At 36.1% G+C, this 12918-nt stretch overlaps 1 protein-coding gene across 1 annotated transcript; it reads right to left on the bottom strand.

The window, feature by feature from the left end:
- Window positions 1-573: 573 nt before the first annotated feature.
- On the bottom strand, window positions 574-5955 carry LOC108375681 (putative helicase mov-10-B.1). The gene is made up of 5 exons (XM_017631826.1): window positions 5756-5955; window positions 4086-4198; window positions 3047-3784; window positions 1063-1424; window positions 574-702 (listed from the first exon to the last, which is right to left on the bottom strand). The coding sequence occupies exons 1-5, from the start codon at window positions 5953-5955 to the stop codon at window positions 574-576; spliced, it is 1542 nt and encodes a 513-aa protein (XP_017487315.1).
- Between the last annotated feature and the right edge of the window lie 6963 nt (window positions 5956-12918).

Raw genomic sequence — 12918 nt, 5'->3', positions numbered from 1 at the left:
ACATTTCGTAAAGAATAAATCATTCTTAAATAAAGGACGCTGCATTTGAATTTGCATAACTGGAACATCCAAAAAAAATAAATATATATTTTATACAAATTTTGATGGTCAAGTCAAATATTCCAGACTTTCGTCTTTGGATACCTTTTTATCTTAAGCAAATAGCCCTTAAAAATTTTGATGTATTGTAGTAATATGAGTACAATAATTTCTTTGATAAAAAAGGAATTTAAACATTATTCTTAAACTAAATATTTTGTTAAATCAAGTATTCAAATCTGGGTTTACAACTTCAAATCAACGCACTAAAATTCCCATATTTGCTTGAAATTTTGAATTACTTGGCTGAAAATAAACAAATAGAAAGGATTACGAATATATTTATGTTAAAGTTTACAAGCTAAACAATTCAATCTAAAAAAGAATAAGGCCTTATTCGCACGTGATGACTACTGTCATACCTATTTCGCCTAAAAGTGTGCGGCGAAAATTGCTTTTAATCGCATAAAAAATACTTTTCGGACACCAGCGTGGGAGTAGGGCTGAAAGTTATAGGTGATGCGCTTACATATTTTAGCGGAACGTTTGCATCCGCTTGCACTCCTCTATGAGGTACTTAAAATCGTCATTACTCTGCAAAGTTTCCGGGTTTCCGATCATTATAAGCAACGATTGAGCTCGAGACAATATTACATTTAAACGCTGAAATAAGTAGTATTAAATATATCCATTAGAATGTGATTGATGTTCTGAGATTATGTGAAGCATGATTGTGCGTACGAGTTCTTCTAAGCATTTTAAAGCTTTCCGTAGATTTTTTATGCGTAAAGCTTTCTCTGGTCGTCTCTGTTGTAAAAAGTTAAAGACTTCTTGTACGCAAAAAAACTGATTTTTTTTACGTCAGAGATGACCAGAGGGAGCTTTAGCACTGTATGAGCTTATCTTACTCTCTACCCATCCGTATAAAATAGTTAGAAAGCTTTAAAAAGATCTTGTTTGGAGTAAAATCACTCTGATCGCCGCTGATATTAAAGGTATGTACAAAATCAACAACGTAGGTACCTGTGGATCCGTTACGAAACCCAAATTACAATTTGATTTCACAAACGAAACAATAATAATTGGTTTCTCGCGCCCTTGAAATAATTCAACTGTACCCACTTCGATGTCTTCCAAATTGCATTTACGCAATTCTCCCTTAATTTTAGCACACTGTAATTTATATGGTGAAATAATGCCGATTTTCTTAAAATCCACATGTTCTAGCAATTTTTTGGTAACACAAATGACTTTATCCACTTCAGCTTGATTGTAAGAGCTTTGCGATGACTTTGATTTGCCTAGTTGGCCACGCACAGCTTCGAAAATAATGGGGAAGCCTTTATTTTTGAGCATATCGAGCTGATTCCATCTTAATAGTCCATCTGGAAGTGAGAGGAAAATAATTTGGAGTACTGTGTGTGCATTAGGGTGGTACAAAAAAAAAGTAAATTCGGAATTTTAATGCTCTCACCCTCAAGGATTGTTTTATACCGAAAAAATATACCCGTTTTTTATTTAATCAAAAAATATTTATAGGTCGCTTAAAGCGCTAAAAGTTTTCCNTATAATTATTGGTTTTTCGCGCCCTTGAAATAATTCAACTGTACCCACATCGATGTCTTCCAAATTGCATTTACGCAATTCTCCCCTAATTTTAGTACACTGTAATTTATATGGTGAAATAATGCCGATTTTCTTAAAATCCACATGTTCTAGCAATTTTTTGGTAACACAAATAACTTTATCCACTTCAGCTTGATTGTAAGAGCTTTGCGATGACTTTGATTTGCCTAGTTGGCCACGCACAGCTTCGAAAATAATGGGGAAGCTTTTATTTTTGAGCATATCGAGCTGATTCCATCTTAATAGTCCATCTGGAAGTGAGAGGGAAGTAGTTTAGAGTACTGTATGTGCATTAGGGTGGTACACAAAAAAAGTAAATTCGGAATTTTAATGCCCTCACCCCCAAGGATTGTTTTATACCGAAAAAATATACCCGTTTTTTTATCAAAAAATATTAATAGGTCGCTTAAAGCGCTAAAACTTTTCCATGGGGGATAAACAATTTTTCATAGGAATGGTATAGAATTCTTGAAAATCGATAGGGCTGTTCAGGATCTTGTGCATATAATCTTTCATTTGCATATTTCGGTGCAAAAACCCAAAAAATGCAAAAGGGGACCCATACATTCCCCATCAAAGCGCCCAAAGTTTACCTTGTAAAATGCATGGAAAACCTTGCGTGCTTTGANCTTTATTTTTGAGCATATCGAGCTCATTCCATCTTAATAGTCCATCTGGAAGTGAGAGGAAAATAATTTGGAGTACTGTGTGTGCATTAGGGTGGTACAAAAAAAAAGTAAATTCGGAATTTTAATGCTCTCACCCTCAAGGATTGTTTTATACCGAAAAAATATACCCGTTTTTTATTTAATCAAAAAATATTTATAGGTCGCTTAAAGCGCTAAAAGTTTTCCATGTGGGAAAAACAATTTTTCGTAGGAATGGTATAGAATTCTTGAAAATCGATTGGGCTGTTCAGGATCTTGTGCATATAATCTTTCATTTGCCTATTTCGATGCAAAAACCCAAAAAAATGCAAAAGGGGACCCATACATTCCCCATCAAAGCGACCAAAGTTTACCTTGTAAAATGCATGGAAAACCTTGCGCGCTTTGAGCGACCTCTAAATATTTTTTGCTTTTGAAATAAAAAATAGGGGTATATTTTTTCGGTATAGAAGAACCGTATTTGCTATGGAATGAATAATTGAAAAATCTTAAAAATTAATAAATAAACATAAGTGGCAAAAAATAATATTTTGAACTTGGTCCAAAACGATATGTCCATCACTGTATATTTTACTACATCCATAAATAGACAGCGGCAAATAAATGGCTATCTAGATTAATACAAATAATGTAACTATAAAATCTTTGTTGTTTCAACGGTTGCCTCGCGCGAAGTCAGCATTATACATTTGCAAATAAAGTCGGCTTCATACCTTTTTTCACTTCTGCAATCAGCTCGTCTTTGTAGTACAAATGATTAAACAAACGCAATATTTCCGGATGTGATCGATAGTTGCGACGTAAACGTGTCTGCAAAGTGCTGTCATAGGTGCCATCCTCTTTCACCGCATAACATTCGCGTTTGACCAAGCGTTCCATCAGCGAGTGCTTAAGACCAAATTCGGCGGCAACTTGTGACATGATCACCGGCCCCAATTGCTTTGTATCTCCCGACATTATTACGCGACAATTTTTCGTATTGGCACTCGTTATGGCCACCAGTGTTTCCGGTTCCGTAATGGCGCCCGCCTCGTCTATGAAAATATGTGTAAATGGCCAATCGCCGATGATGCCGCTACGCAATCGCCCCATAGTGCAGAGTGTTACCACAATAATGTTGTATTTCTGAAGTACTTCCACCGAGGGCGTTACAATTTCGCGTCTAATAAAATTTGCATATTTCTTAAGCAAATCATCTCTATCGCTACATGATTTCGCGAAAACGCGCAATATATTTTTAGGTTTTTTGAATTTGCCATATAGGCCCTTTTGTCCATTACGCTCGCGTGATAATTCAATAAGCTTTGAATGATTCTCAAAATATTCACATATTTTTAGCGCAACTGTATCGCACGCCGAATTTGAGCCAGCTGTAATTAAGATGCGACATGTGGGTTGGCGTATGTAAAGCTGTAAAATGGCTTCGACAATCGTTGTTGTTTTACCAGTGCCTATATAAATAGATAAGAAAAAAGGGTAAAAAAGGGTACTCGATGTTACTGTATTGGGTTTGTAATATTCCTTGAGCTTATAATATTTGTTAAAATGACACTCCAAAGTCGAGTTGAAACTCCACCACAGGTTTTTCAGGCGCTCAAGACGTAATACATATATGTAAAACTTTCAGCTAAATTGAGCGCTGAAAGCTTGAAAAGCTAACTGTTTGACTTTATTTGACAAATAACTTCGGATTTTCCAGTTTATTTTTAGTTCAAGCGATTCACCTAGTAAAATTTCAATCTTTTTACTTACCTGGTGGTCCCACCACTATATATGGTGCATAACGATTTGCACCGGCCACAATTCGCTTCACGGCTTGCAACTGTTCGGGATTAGTACAAATCTGCTTATTGATAATTTCCAAACTGAAACAGAAGGCACATAAATCAGCAGGTTTAATAGAATTATTTTACACTAGCCGATTATAGTGGTCCGCGGCTTCGTAACGGACATTTCGTTTTCCTTAAAGGTGTCACCAGATAAAAAGCCCTTTCTGCGTCGCAGGCATGCTTTTGACTGACAAGATGCACAGAACATGGCGAGCCGGCACAATGAAGGCGTTGCCGCAAACAAAGCGGTTCAATTTGATTGGCCAAAAATCAGCTGGTTTAAATTCGTTCCATCTATCGTTGTTTTTCCGCATTGGGGTGCGTCAAAAGTAGAGTTCTATTCAAAATTACAGAGTTAACTTAGATGCCAGTCATACACAGGGCCAGCATAGACAGGGGCCAGGACTATGCATTGGGTGTCATGAGAGCTCAGAACGAGAGCCTCGACATCACTCTGGAGAGTCATGGAGGCAAAAGTTGAGGGCAGCTACCTACGGCAGAATGTGGCTGTCGATGAAGACTCCTTCGGCAGTATAAGAAGGCAAACTACGGAAGCGATATAGTGAAGGTTGTCGACAAGCACCGAGTGGAAGGGCAATCGATCTCCGCGGCTATCACCGCGACGACAGAGACACCTGGACGAGCAGCTCAACAAAACGTGTCCTCCACTAGGGAGCTGGCGGAAGGCTTGAACCTTCACAGCCCTGGAAGAGAAACGGAGGACCTAACGCTCTTAGAGGTAGACGAGCCGATGGTCCAGAGAAAGAAATGATGACAACACCACGCCCCAGGATCGCCCAGATTAACCTCCATCACGCGTTAGCTGCATCTGCAGTTATCGCAAGAAAGTTTACTTCGGCGGATCTGGGCATTGTCTTAGTCCAAGAGCCGTGAGTGCACAAAGGTCAGGTGAAGGGCCTGACGGAGAAATCTATTAAGAGTCTCTAACTAGAGATCTGGTGGCGATACAATTAACTATGAATCTCCACGGACAGACCAGAGAAGTAATATTTGCTTCGGCCTACTTCGCAGAGGATGCCGCCGTACCACCGGAGGAAATCAGAGGACTAGTAGAGTACAGTGAGAAGCTGCGCCTCCCATTGGTCATTGGATGTGATGCCAACGCACATAGCGTTCATTGGGGCAGCACTGACACCAATAAAAAAGGACTGCTAACAGGTCACTGCAGGCTGCGGGTCCATATGCATACCCTAGGGATTAGCGCAGACGATTCCTGCCGCTACTGCGACAGGGAACCAGAAACCTCCCAGCATATCCTCTTAGAATGTGACGCGGTGTCGAGAAAAAGGCAAACACACCTGGGAAAGCTGTGGCCGGAAGCTTCAGACATTCACTCTCTACAGCCCTCGAAACTGCTCGGTTCCATCAGAGCATTAGGGCTGGATCAAGTGTTGTGATGAGCTCTGAGGGCACAATATACCTAAGGTCGCAGTGCACATCCTCTAACAAATCTATCTATCTAGATGCCAGTCAAAAGCATACCTGTGACGCAGAAAAGAATTTCTGTCTGGTGGGGCCTTAAACGAGTTGATCCAGATAAATGCTGCCGTCTGTCTATGCTAAGCTACATACCTCGTAACTTCGATTGGCTTCGGGTTATTCACATCTTTGGTTGGAAAGATGTACGCAAGCCTATCGGCATCCAATATTCCCAAGGCATGATGTTGCACTCGAATATTGTAACGATTCGGACGAAAAATTATATTATACCTCGTATTTAAATTGAATGCCCAATTATTTATGCTTAAAACATCATCGTCGTCGTTACACATTTTTACATATGCCGTCCTATTTTTAAGCTGCTCCAGCGTTCTCACGTGGCGTAACTTTTCTCTTGACGCCTTAAATCTATCCTCATGCGGATGAATCATAAGCAAATCAATTGGATACCTAGTGCACATTTCTGCACTATGGGGTGGTACAAAAACAACTTCATCTGCCTTACAGCTGAGTACATTTTCGATATTGACATTTTTTGTTGTATTTATCTACATACATTATTATTTAAGAATGAATAGCAAAAAAAATGGCGTCGTAAGTCTTAAATTTTTTTATGTAAATAAATGATTAAAATGGTTTTGGGGGATTCGTTGTGTGTGATAAGAGCTAATTCTATCAGTTCAAAAACATTTCGGTGTAGTTAGAAATTCTTAAAAACCATTTTAATCGTTATTTAACATAGGCAAATTTTAAAATTTATGTACATATGTATGTATGTACAAGTGCACTTATGTACCTCAAATTCAAGACNCATTTCTGCACTATGGGGTGGTACAAAAACAACTTCATCTGCCTTACAGCTGAGCACATTTTCGATATTGAAATTTTTTGTTGTATTTATCTACAGACATTATTATTTAAGAATGAATAGTAGAAAAAAACAGAAAATATTTAGAGGATTCACAAGGCGTGTTAGGCGACATAAGTCTTAAATTTTTTTATGTAAATAAATGATTAAAATGGTTTTGAGGGATTCGTTGTGTATGATAAGAGCTAATTCTATCAGTTCAAAAACATTTCGGTGTCGTTAGAAATTCTTTAAAACCATTTTAATCGTTATTTAACATAGGCAAATTTTAAAATTTATGTACATATGTATGTATGTACAAGTGCACTTATGTACCTCAAATTCAAGACGATCGTAACGAGATTTAGTTACTAAAACATTTTTTAGGTATAAGCTGCAGTAAGGCTTCATAGTATGGGCATCTTCTATTTCCAGCAGCAGTCCCAGTATTTCAGCTATGTTGCTAGGCTGAAGCTGTCGACAACGTGAATATTCCCTGCAGTTGCATTTATTTAAAATTGATTTCTTTAATGTTTTTTGTTTTTTTAACAAATTTTATTTATTTGTTAGTTCTTGTGCAACTTACTGCATTACTAAATTTCCTTGAACCAGAGATTCCACAGAGAATTTTTGAGATTGAGCCCGTTTTATTTTATCGCAAGGGTAGTATTGATCCAAGTGCAGTTCCTCTTTGAATTCCCTACAGAACATACGATTCGTGGATTTGTACATATACATACATATGCATGAATAAAACGTGAGATTCTTTTCGAAGTTACAGTTTGCGAACTCATACTAATATTTACCCAAATTCTGACCATTCATTATCAGAGCTTTCTTCGAGGTTTAACCTCCCTAGTAGTTCAGTTAAGGAATTTCTGGGTGCTTCCTGAAAGTAATGAACAATTTGGTTTTAGTATACGCTGAATTTAAGACTTTTTAATGCATCGCAATCCTTTAAATAACTGTTTGAATATTCCGTTAGTTTATTTTCAGATACACCTCCATGCCTAAATTTATGTATACCTAANATTAACAAATTGTATTTATTTATTAGTTCTTGTGCAACTTACTGCATTACTAAATTTCCTTGAACCACAGATTCCACAGAGAACTTTTGAGATTGAGCCCGTTTTATTTTATCGCAAGGGTAGTATTGATCCAAGTGCAGTTCCTCTTTGAATTCCCTACAGCACATACGATTCGTGGATTTGTACATATACATACATATGTATGAATAAAACGTGAGATTCTTTTCGAAGTTACAGTTTGCGAACTCATACTAATATTTACCCAAATTCTGACCATTCATTATCAGAGCTTTCTTCGAGGTTTAACCTCCCTAGTAGTTCAGTTAAGGAATTTCTGGGTGCTTCCTGAAAGTAATGAACAATTTGGTTTTAGTATACGCTGAATTTAAGACTTTTTAATGCATCGCAATCCTTTAAATAACTGTTTGAATATTCCGTTAGTTTATTTTCAGATACACCTCCATGCCTAAATTTATGTATACCTAAAAAATACCGAATTTATTAAAATCTGAGCCTAATTAAAATCTGGCAATTTTTTTGCAATAAGAAATGTACAAGAATATTTTATCATTTAAAATTCGACCTAAGTTTTTAGTAATTTAAAGGCTAGATATAAGTTTTGGCCATTTAAAAATTGGGCATCAAGTTTTTTCGCAATGAAAAAACTGGGCACACATTGTTGGTCAATTAAAAACTGGATATGAATAGTATAAGGTTTCGATACTTAAAAAAATGTATAATGAATTTTCTGTAATTTGAAAAATGGGCACTTGTACATTGTTCGTAGTTGAAGAACTGAGCATACTTTGTTTTGGTAGTGTAAAATTTGGCCATCATTTTTGTTCTTATAAAAACTGGTAATTGGAAAATTGGACATATTTTTTTATCATGTAAAAACGAAAATTTGTTGTCTATTTTAAAACTGGGCATAATTTTTTGTAGGTTTATATAACAATGGACATACATTTATGGTCATTAGAAAATTGCACATATGAACCTTTTTGATCATTTAAAAATTGGGCCCAAATTTCGGAAATTTAAAAACTACAAATCGGCGGTACTTTGGCAAAACATGGTATCTCAAAACTTTGGAACTGTGCATAATTTGTGGCCATTTAAAAGTAGACTCATAAAATTGGCACTGAAAAGGTGGATTACATATTATGTCCTTAAAAAGTGAGCATTCAAGAACACCCTATTTCAGAATTCGTTTCAAAGACGCCCTATCTCGGCTGCCGATTCAAAAACGCCCTATATCAGCATATTTTCAATACATTTTGAAGTGAGATAGGGCGTTTTTGAACCGAATTTTGAGATAGGGTGTTTTTCAATTAAATTCTGAAATAGGGCGTTCTTGAAAAGTTTTTTGAGATAGAGCGTTTTCGAACTGGCTGCCGAGATAGGTCGATCTTCCACTCAGCCATCGATATATATACAAGTAATCTTTAAGCTAGAAACAAAACCGACCTCAATTCTCATATAAAAATTTAGGAGTACCGTTAGTTTTTTCATGATCCAATGATCGGATCTAAACCAGATTAGTATGGGTCACCTCTGAGACACTACCTTTCCGATGCAAAAAGAATTTTTGATATCGGTTGACGTGGTCCAAAGTTATGCGGTAACATATGTACATAAAAAAATATATATATATTCCGATGAATTGATAACCTCCTCCTTTTTTTTAAGGTTAGTTAATTACTAATGTAAAAGAAAAACAAACATACGTATTTCGCTGTTAAATATGTTGGTATGCCAAAAAACAATGAGCTTTCACCGGAACTATCTTCCACCGGTAATGGGTTTGGAGGGGTCTGTTTTCTTCTGAAAAGTATTTATTATCAAAATATATTTCATAAATGGCTTAATAAATTTATCTTAGGGTCATTTTAGCGAAGACGATACAACAGGTTAACATAGATCGATTTTTATCGATTTGGTTTCCACTATTTTCTCAATTTTTATTGATATAAACGCAACCGTAGTGTGGGAGTCTCTCATATAGTATTTTCACATCAAGTTCTCCAGGCAATGCTCGTGTATTTAAGTTGCCAACGCAAATAATAATTATCCAAAGAGAAAGTACCCCTCATGGACTTTAAAACAGTGTTGAGTTATTACAAAAATAGATTTACATTTGGAGAGAAGTTTTCAGATTTCAAAGAAATGCCTATTGGATGTCCCACCCGTCACAGCCAAATTTTTTTTCTAACCTAACTTTGAAAATGCGAAAGCTTCCCTTGTTTAAATAAGGTAATTTTATTAAAAGTATAATAAATATTGATATGAAACAAGTAGAGCTCATTTTTATCAGGAACTTTGCATCCTCAATACAGACTTGTCCCAACCGTCACAAAATACTGTCCCACCCAAGCTAAAGGAGTTTTTTTTTTGAATTGTCAAATATGATAATGCGCTTGGAACGAAATATTTATAGTTTGCCTAAAATTGGGAAACGAATCTATCAACTGAGAGAGGCGGTGTCATCGTTGTCCTACCCGAAACTTTTGGAAAATGTCAACTTTCTGTGTAAATTATATAATTAAGTTTTATACTTTATAAGTAATAATCTGATATCTAACTTCAAGTGTTAAGATTTTGAGATTTATCCAGGAAATTACTTAAAGTTTGGGCAAAAACGGGTTAAAATGTCCCACCCGTCACGTTGGAATGCCCCATATATACCTTGTTTTGTTGCATTGGGACACATACATCCCTGCAGTGTGGTAGTGTGGGATGTAATTGTCCCAGCAGTTTTCTATCAAAAAAATTTAGTTTTTGTTATTGAAATAATTTTATGATGAATCGACCACTGACTAACGAAGAAATTGCGGACGAGCTTGATAATTCATCTGATATGGAGGTGGATCCTTTCCACGACAATGACGATAGCCGTGACACAGATTATAAAGCCTCTGATGCCTCCATATCTTCTGAAGTAGATAGCACGGATTCCTCATATGATGAAGATATCCAGATGCTTGAAAATGTACAAACGGTAAATGAAGATAGTGATAACAACTCTGAAGATGCAAATTTCACTGATACAGCTCCTGTACAATCAACAAGCAATAGTAAGTTTATTTGGCACGGCGGTATTGATAATTTTTCCCCAAAAATGTCACTGCCTCAAGAGGACAAGCCAATTATAATGGTTAACCTGACCAGAGGTTCCACCAATCTTGATTGTTTTTATAAACTTTTTCCAAAGAGTCTCATAATGAAGATAAGTCATTATACAAATATGCGCCTACAGAAGCTCAATAATGCAAAGATGACATCACCAGGAGAAATAAAAATTATTCTGGGCTGTTTATTGATAATCTCATATAATCGTGTACCACGAATACATCAGTATTGGTCTCGCAACAAATCCCTCCGGAACGCAGTAATATCAGAATGCATTTCCTGAGATCGTTTTATGCTACTGATATCAACTAAAAATCATTGATATCGGACTAAAATCATTTGCCAGCAATGTCAAGTAGCTTTATGTATTGATTGTTTTACACCATTCCATACATAATGTAACAGTTTCGATAAAAATAAATATTTTTTACTCTTGAATACCTAAATTTGTGTTCTGATTATTTACTGCTGGGATATATTTATCCCATAACTATACTACTGCTGGGATATATGTGTCCCAAGGCATTTTTTCAAAAACTATATTTTCTAAAAGTCTGAAATTATGTAAATATGTTCCTTTACTTATTTACAGCCCATTTAGTTCAATTATACAGAAATATCTTCACTGGCCAAAAGTCGTATTGAAAGGGTTAAGGCAGTACGCAGTTCTTAAGAAATTTACTACGCTTTCTACTACGGTTTTCTAAAGTTTTTTGTGAAAAAAGAGCACAAGGCAACCCAGGCTTGCAACAGAAATATATGCCCGTTCCATTATTTCTTGAGGAAAGAGTGAGGCAACAGGCTGTGAGGTATCAAAAATGTCAAAATTCCTTGGACACACACGCGAAATAATGGCAATTTTTTCTTGACCGTTTTCTTGACACCCGATTTACATGATTCAAGTACTTGAAAGCAATTCTTGCTCATTCTCTTTTGTGTTTTCTATTTGCTTTTACACGTTTCAATTCTGTTGAATTCAAGTTTTTGGTTCATTAAATGGGAAGCAACGAAAATGCCAAAAGCAAAGCAAGAAAGTTGAAACGACTTGACGGTACAGACGCATGTGTACTCGTCCCTTTTCTTCTCACCCCCTCTCTTCCACATGCGAGCAAAATTGAATTCAATACTTGAACTGTGTAAAAGCAGTCTGAGAGCTGCATACAGGGCTAAAATGTGGTAGATTTTAAGCTAACGGTGGAAGATGTAGTAGAAACGTAATTTAGCAAAAAAGTAGTAGATCTAACACAAAAGTGGTATAGTCCACACACTGGGTACGGGAGTTCTTCTTACTTATGGTCTGATTATGCATACTTCGCATAAACTTCAAACTGTAATTTCGTATGTACTTTGTATGTATTCCATTACCCAAATTAGCAGAACTTTTAAAAACTTAGCGATCTGTTGAGTTTAGATTTTGCTTCACATTTTCTTAAGTTACACTTTTAGGGCACTGGTACAAATGGTTGTGCGAAGTTATGCGAAGTATGCATAATCAGACCCTTACACCGGACAGTACTGTCATGACCACGGAACGGATTTTTAGGACCTAAAACCCTATAAAAAAGGCAAAATAAAATAACGAAATAGGCTGGAAAAGGCAAAATAAAATAGCGAAAAAGGCACTAGGTATTGCAAAAAAGGCAAAACAAAATAACGAAAAAGGCAGGAAAAGGCACTAGGTATTGCAAAAAAAGCAAAATAAGGCACTAAAAAAGACAAAAAATACGAAGGACAATCAAAAAATACATTTATTTTAGAAATGTTTATATTACAAGTAAAACGAGAAAAACTATCAACTAGTTTCATTATATGAAAAATTTGTACTTTGAATCTTTGACTATTTTATCCTTTCGAGTTTCTAACTCATAACACTTTAATCTGTATAGTTGTAGTAACATCAAACCACAAGATGCATTTTGAGGTTTTCTGGCAGCATTTTCATTCGATTTTCGCGAAGAAAAGCCTTGAATGTACTAAATGTGCGCTCGACGTAATTTGATACAAGTGGAGCCCAATTTAAATATGGAACGTTTGAAACGTTCATATTATCAGGCATAAGGGCGTTTTCCTCGCCCTTTACAATTTTATCCACACCCCTTATTGTCTCCAAGCCTACGTTAGCTCAGAAAACGGCTTTGAATTTTTCCAGCACCAAGTTGGCAAGAGGTCCCTGCGCTTCTATAAGCCGCATCGGCATGTGTATATTTTCTAATCTTTAAAAAAAATTGTAAACGCTATAATCACTTTTTTAAAGGTAGAAAAGGCAAAAAAGGCAAATATCTTAAAAA

Source organism: Rhagoletis zephyria, unplaced genomic scaffold (genome assembly GCF_001687245.7).
Source record: "Rhagoletis zephyria isolate East Lansing unplaced genomic scaffold, Rhagoletis_zephyria_1.1 Rzeph_scaffold_09295, whole genome shotgun sequence".
Taxonomy (NCBI): Eukaryota; Metazoa; Arthropoda; class Insecta; order Diptera; family Tephritidae; genus Rhagoletis; species Rhagoletis zephyria.
The sequence above is the reverse complement of the archived record's forward strand: the minus strand, read 5'-3'. Positions and strand labels throughout refer to the sequence as shown.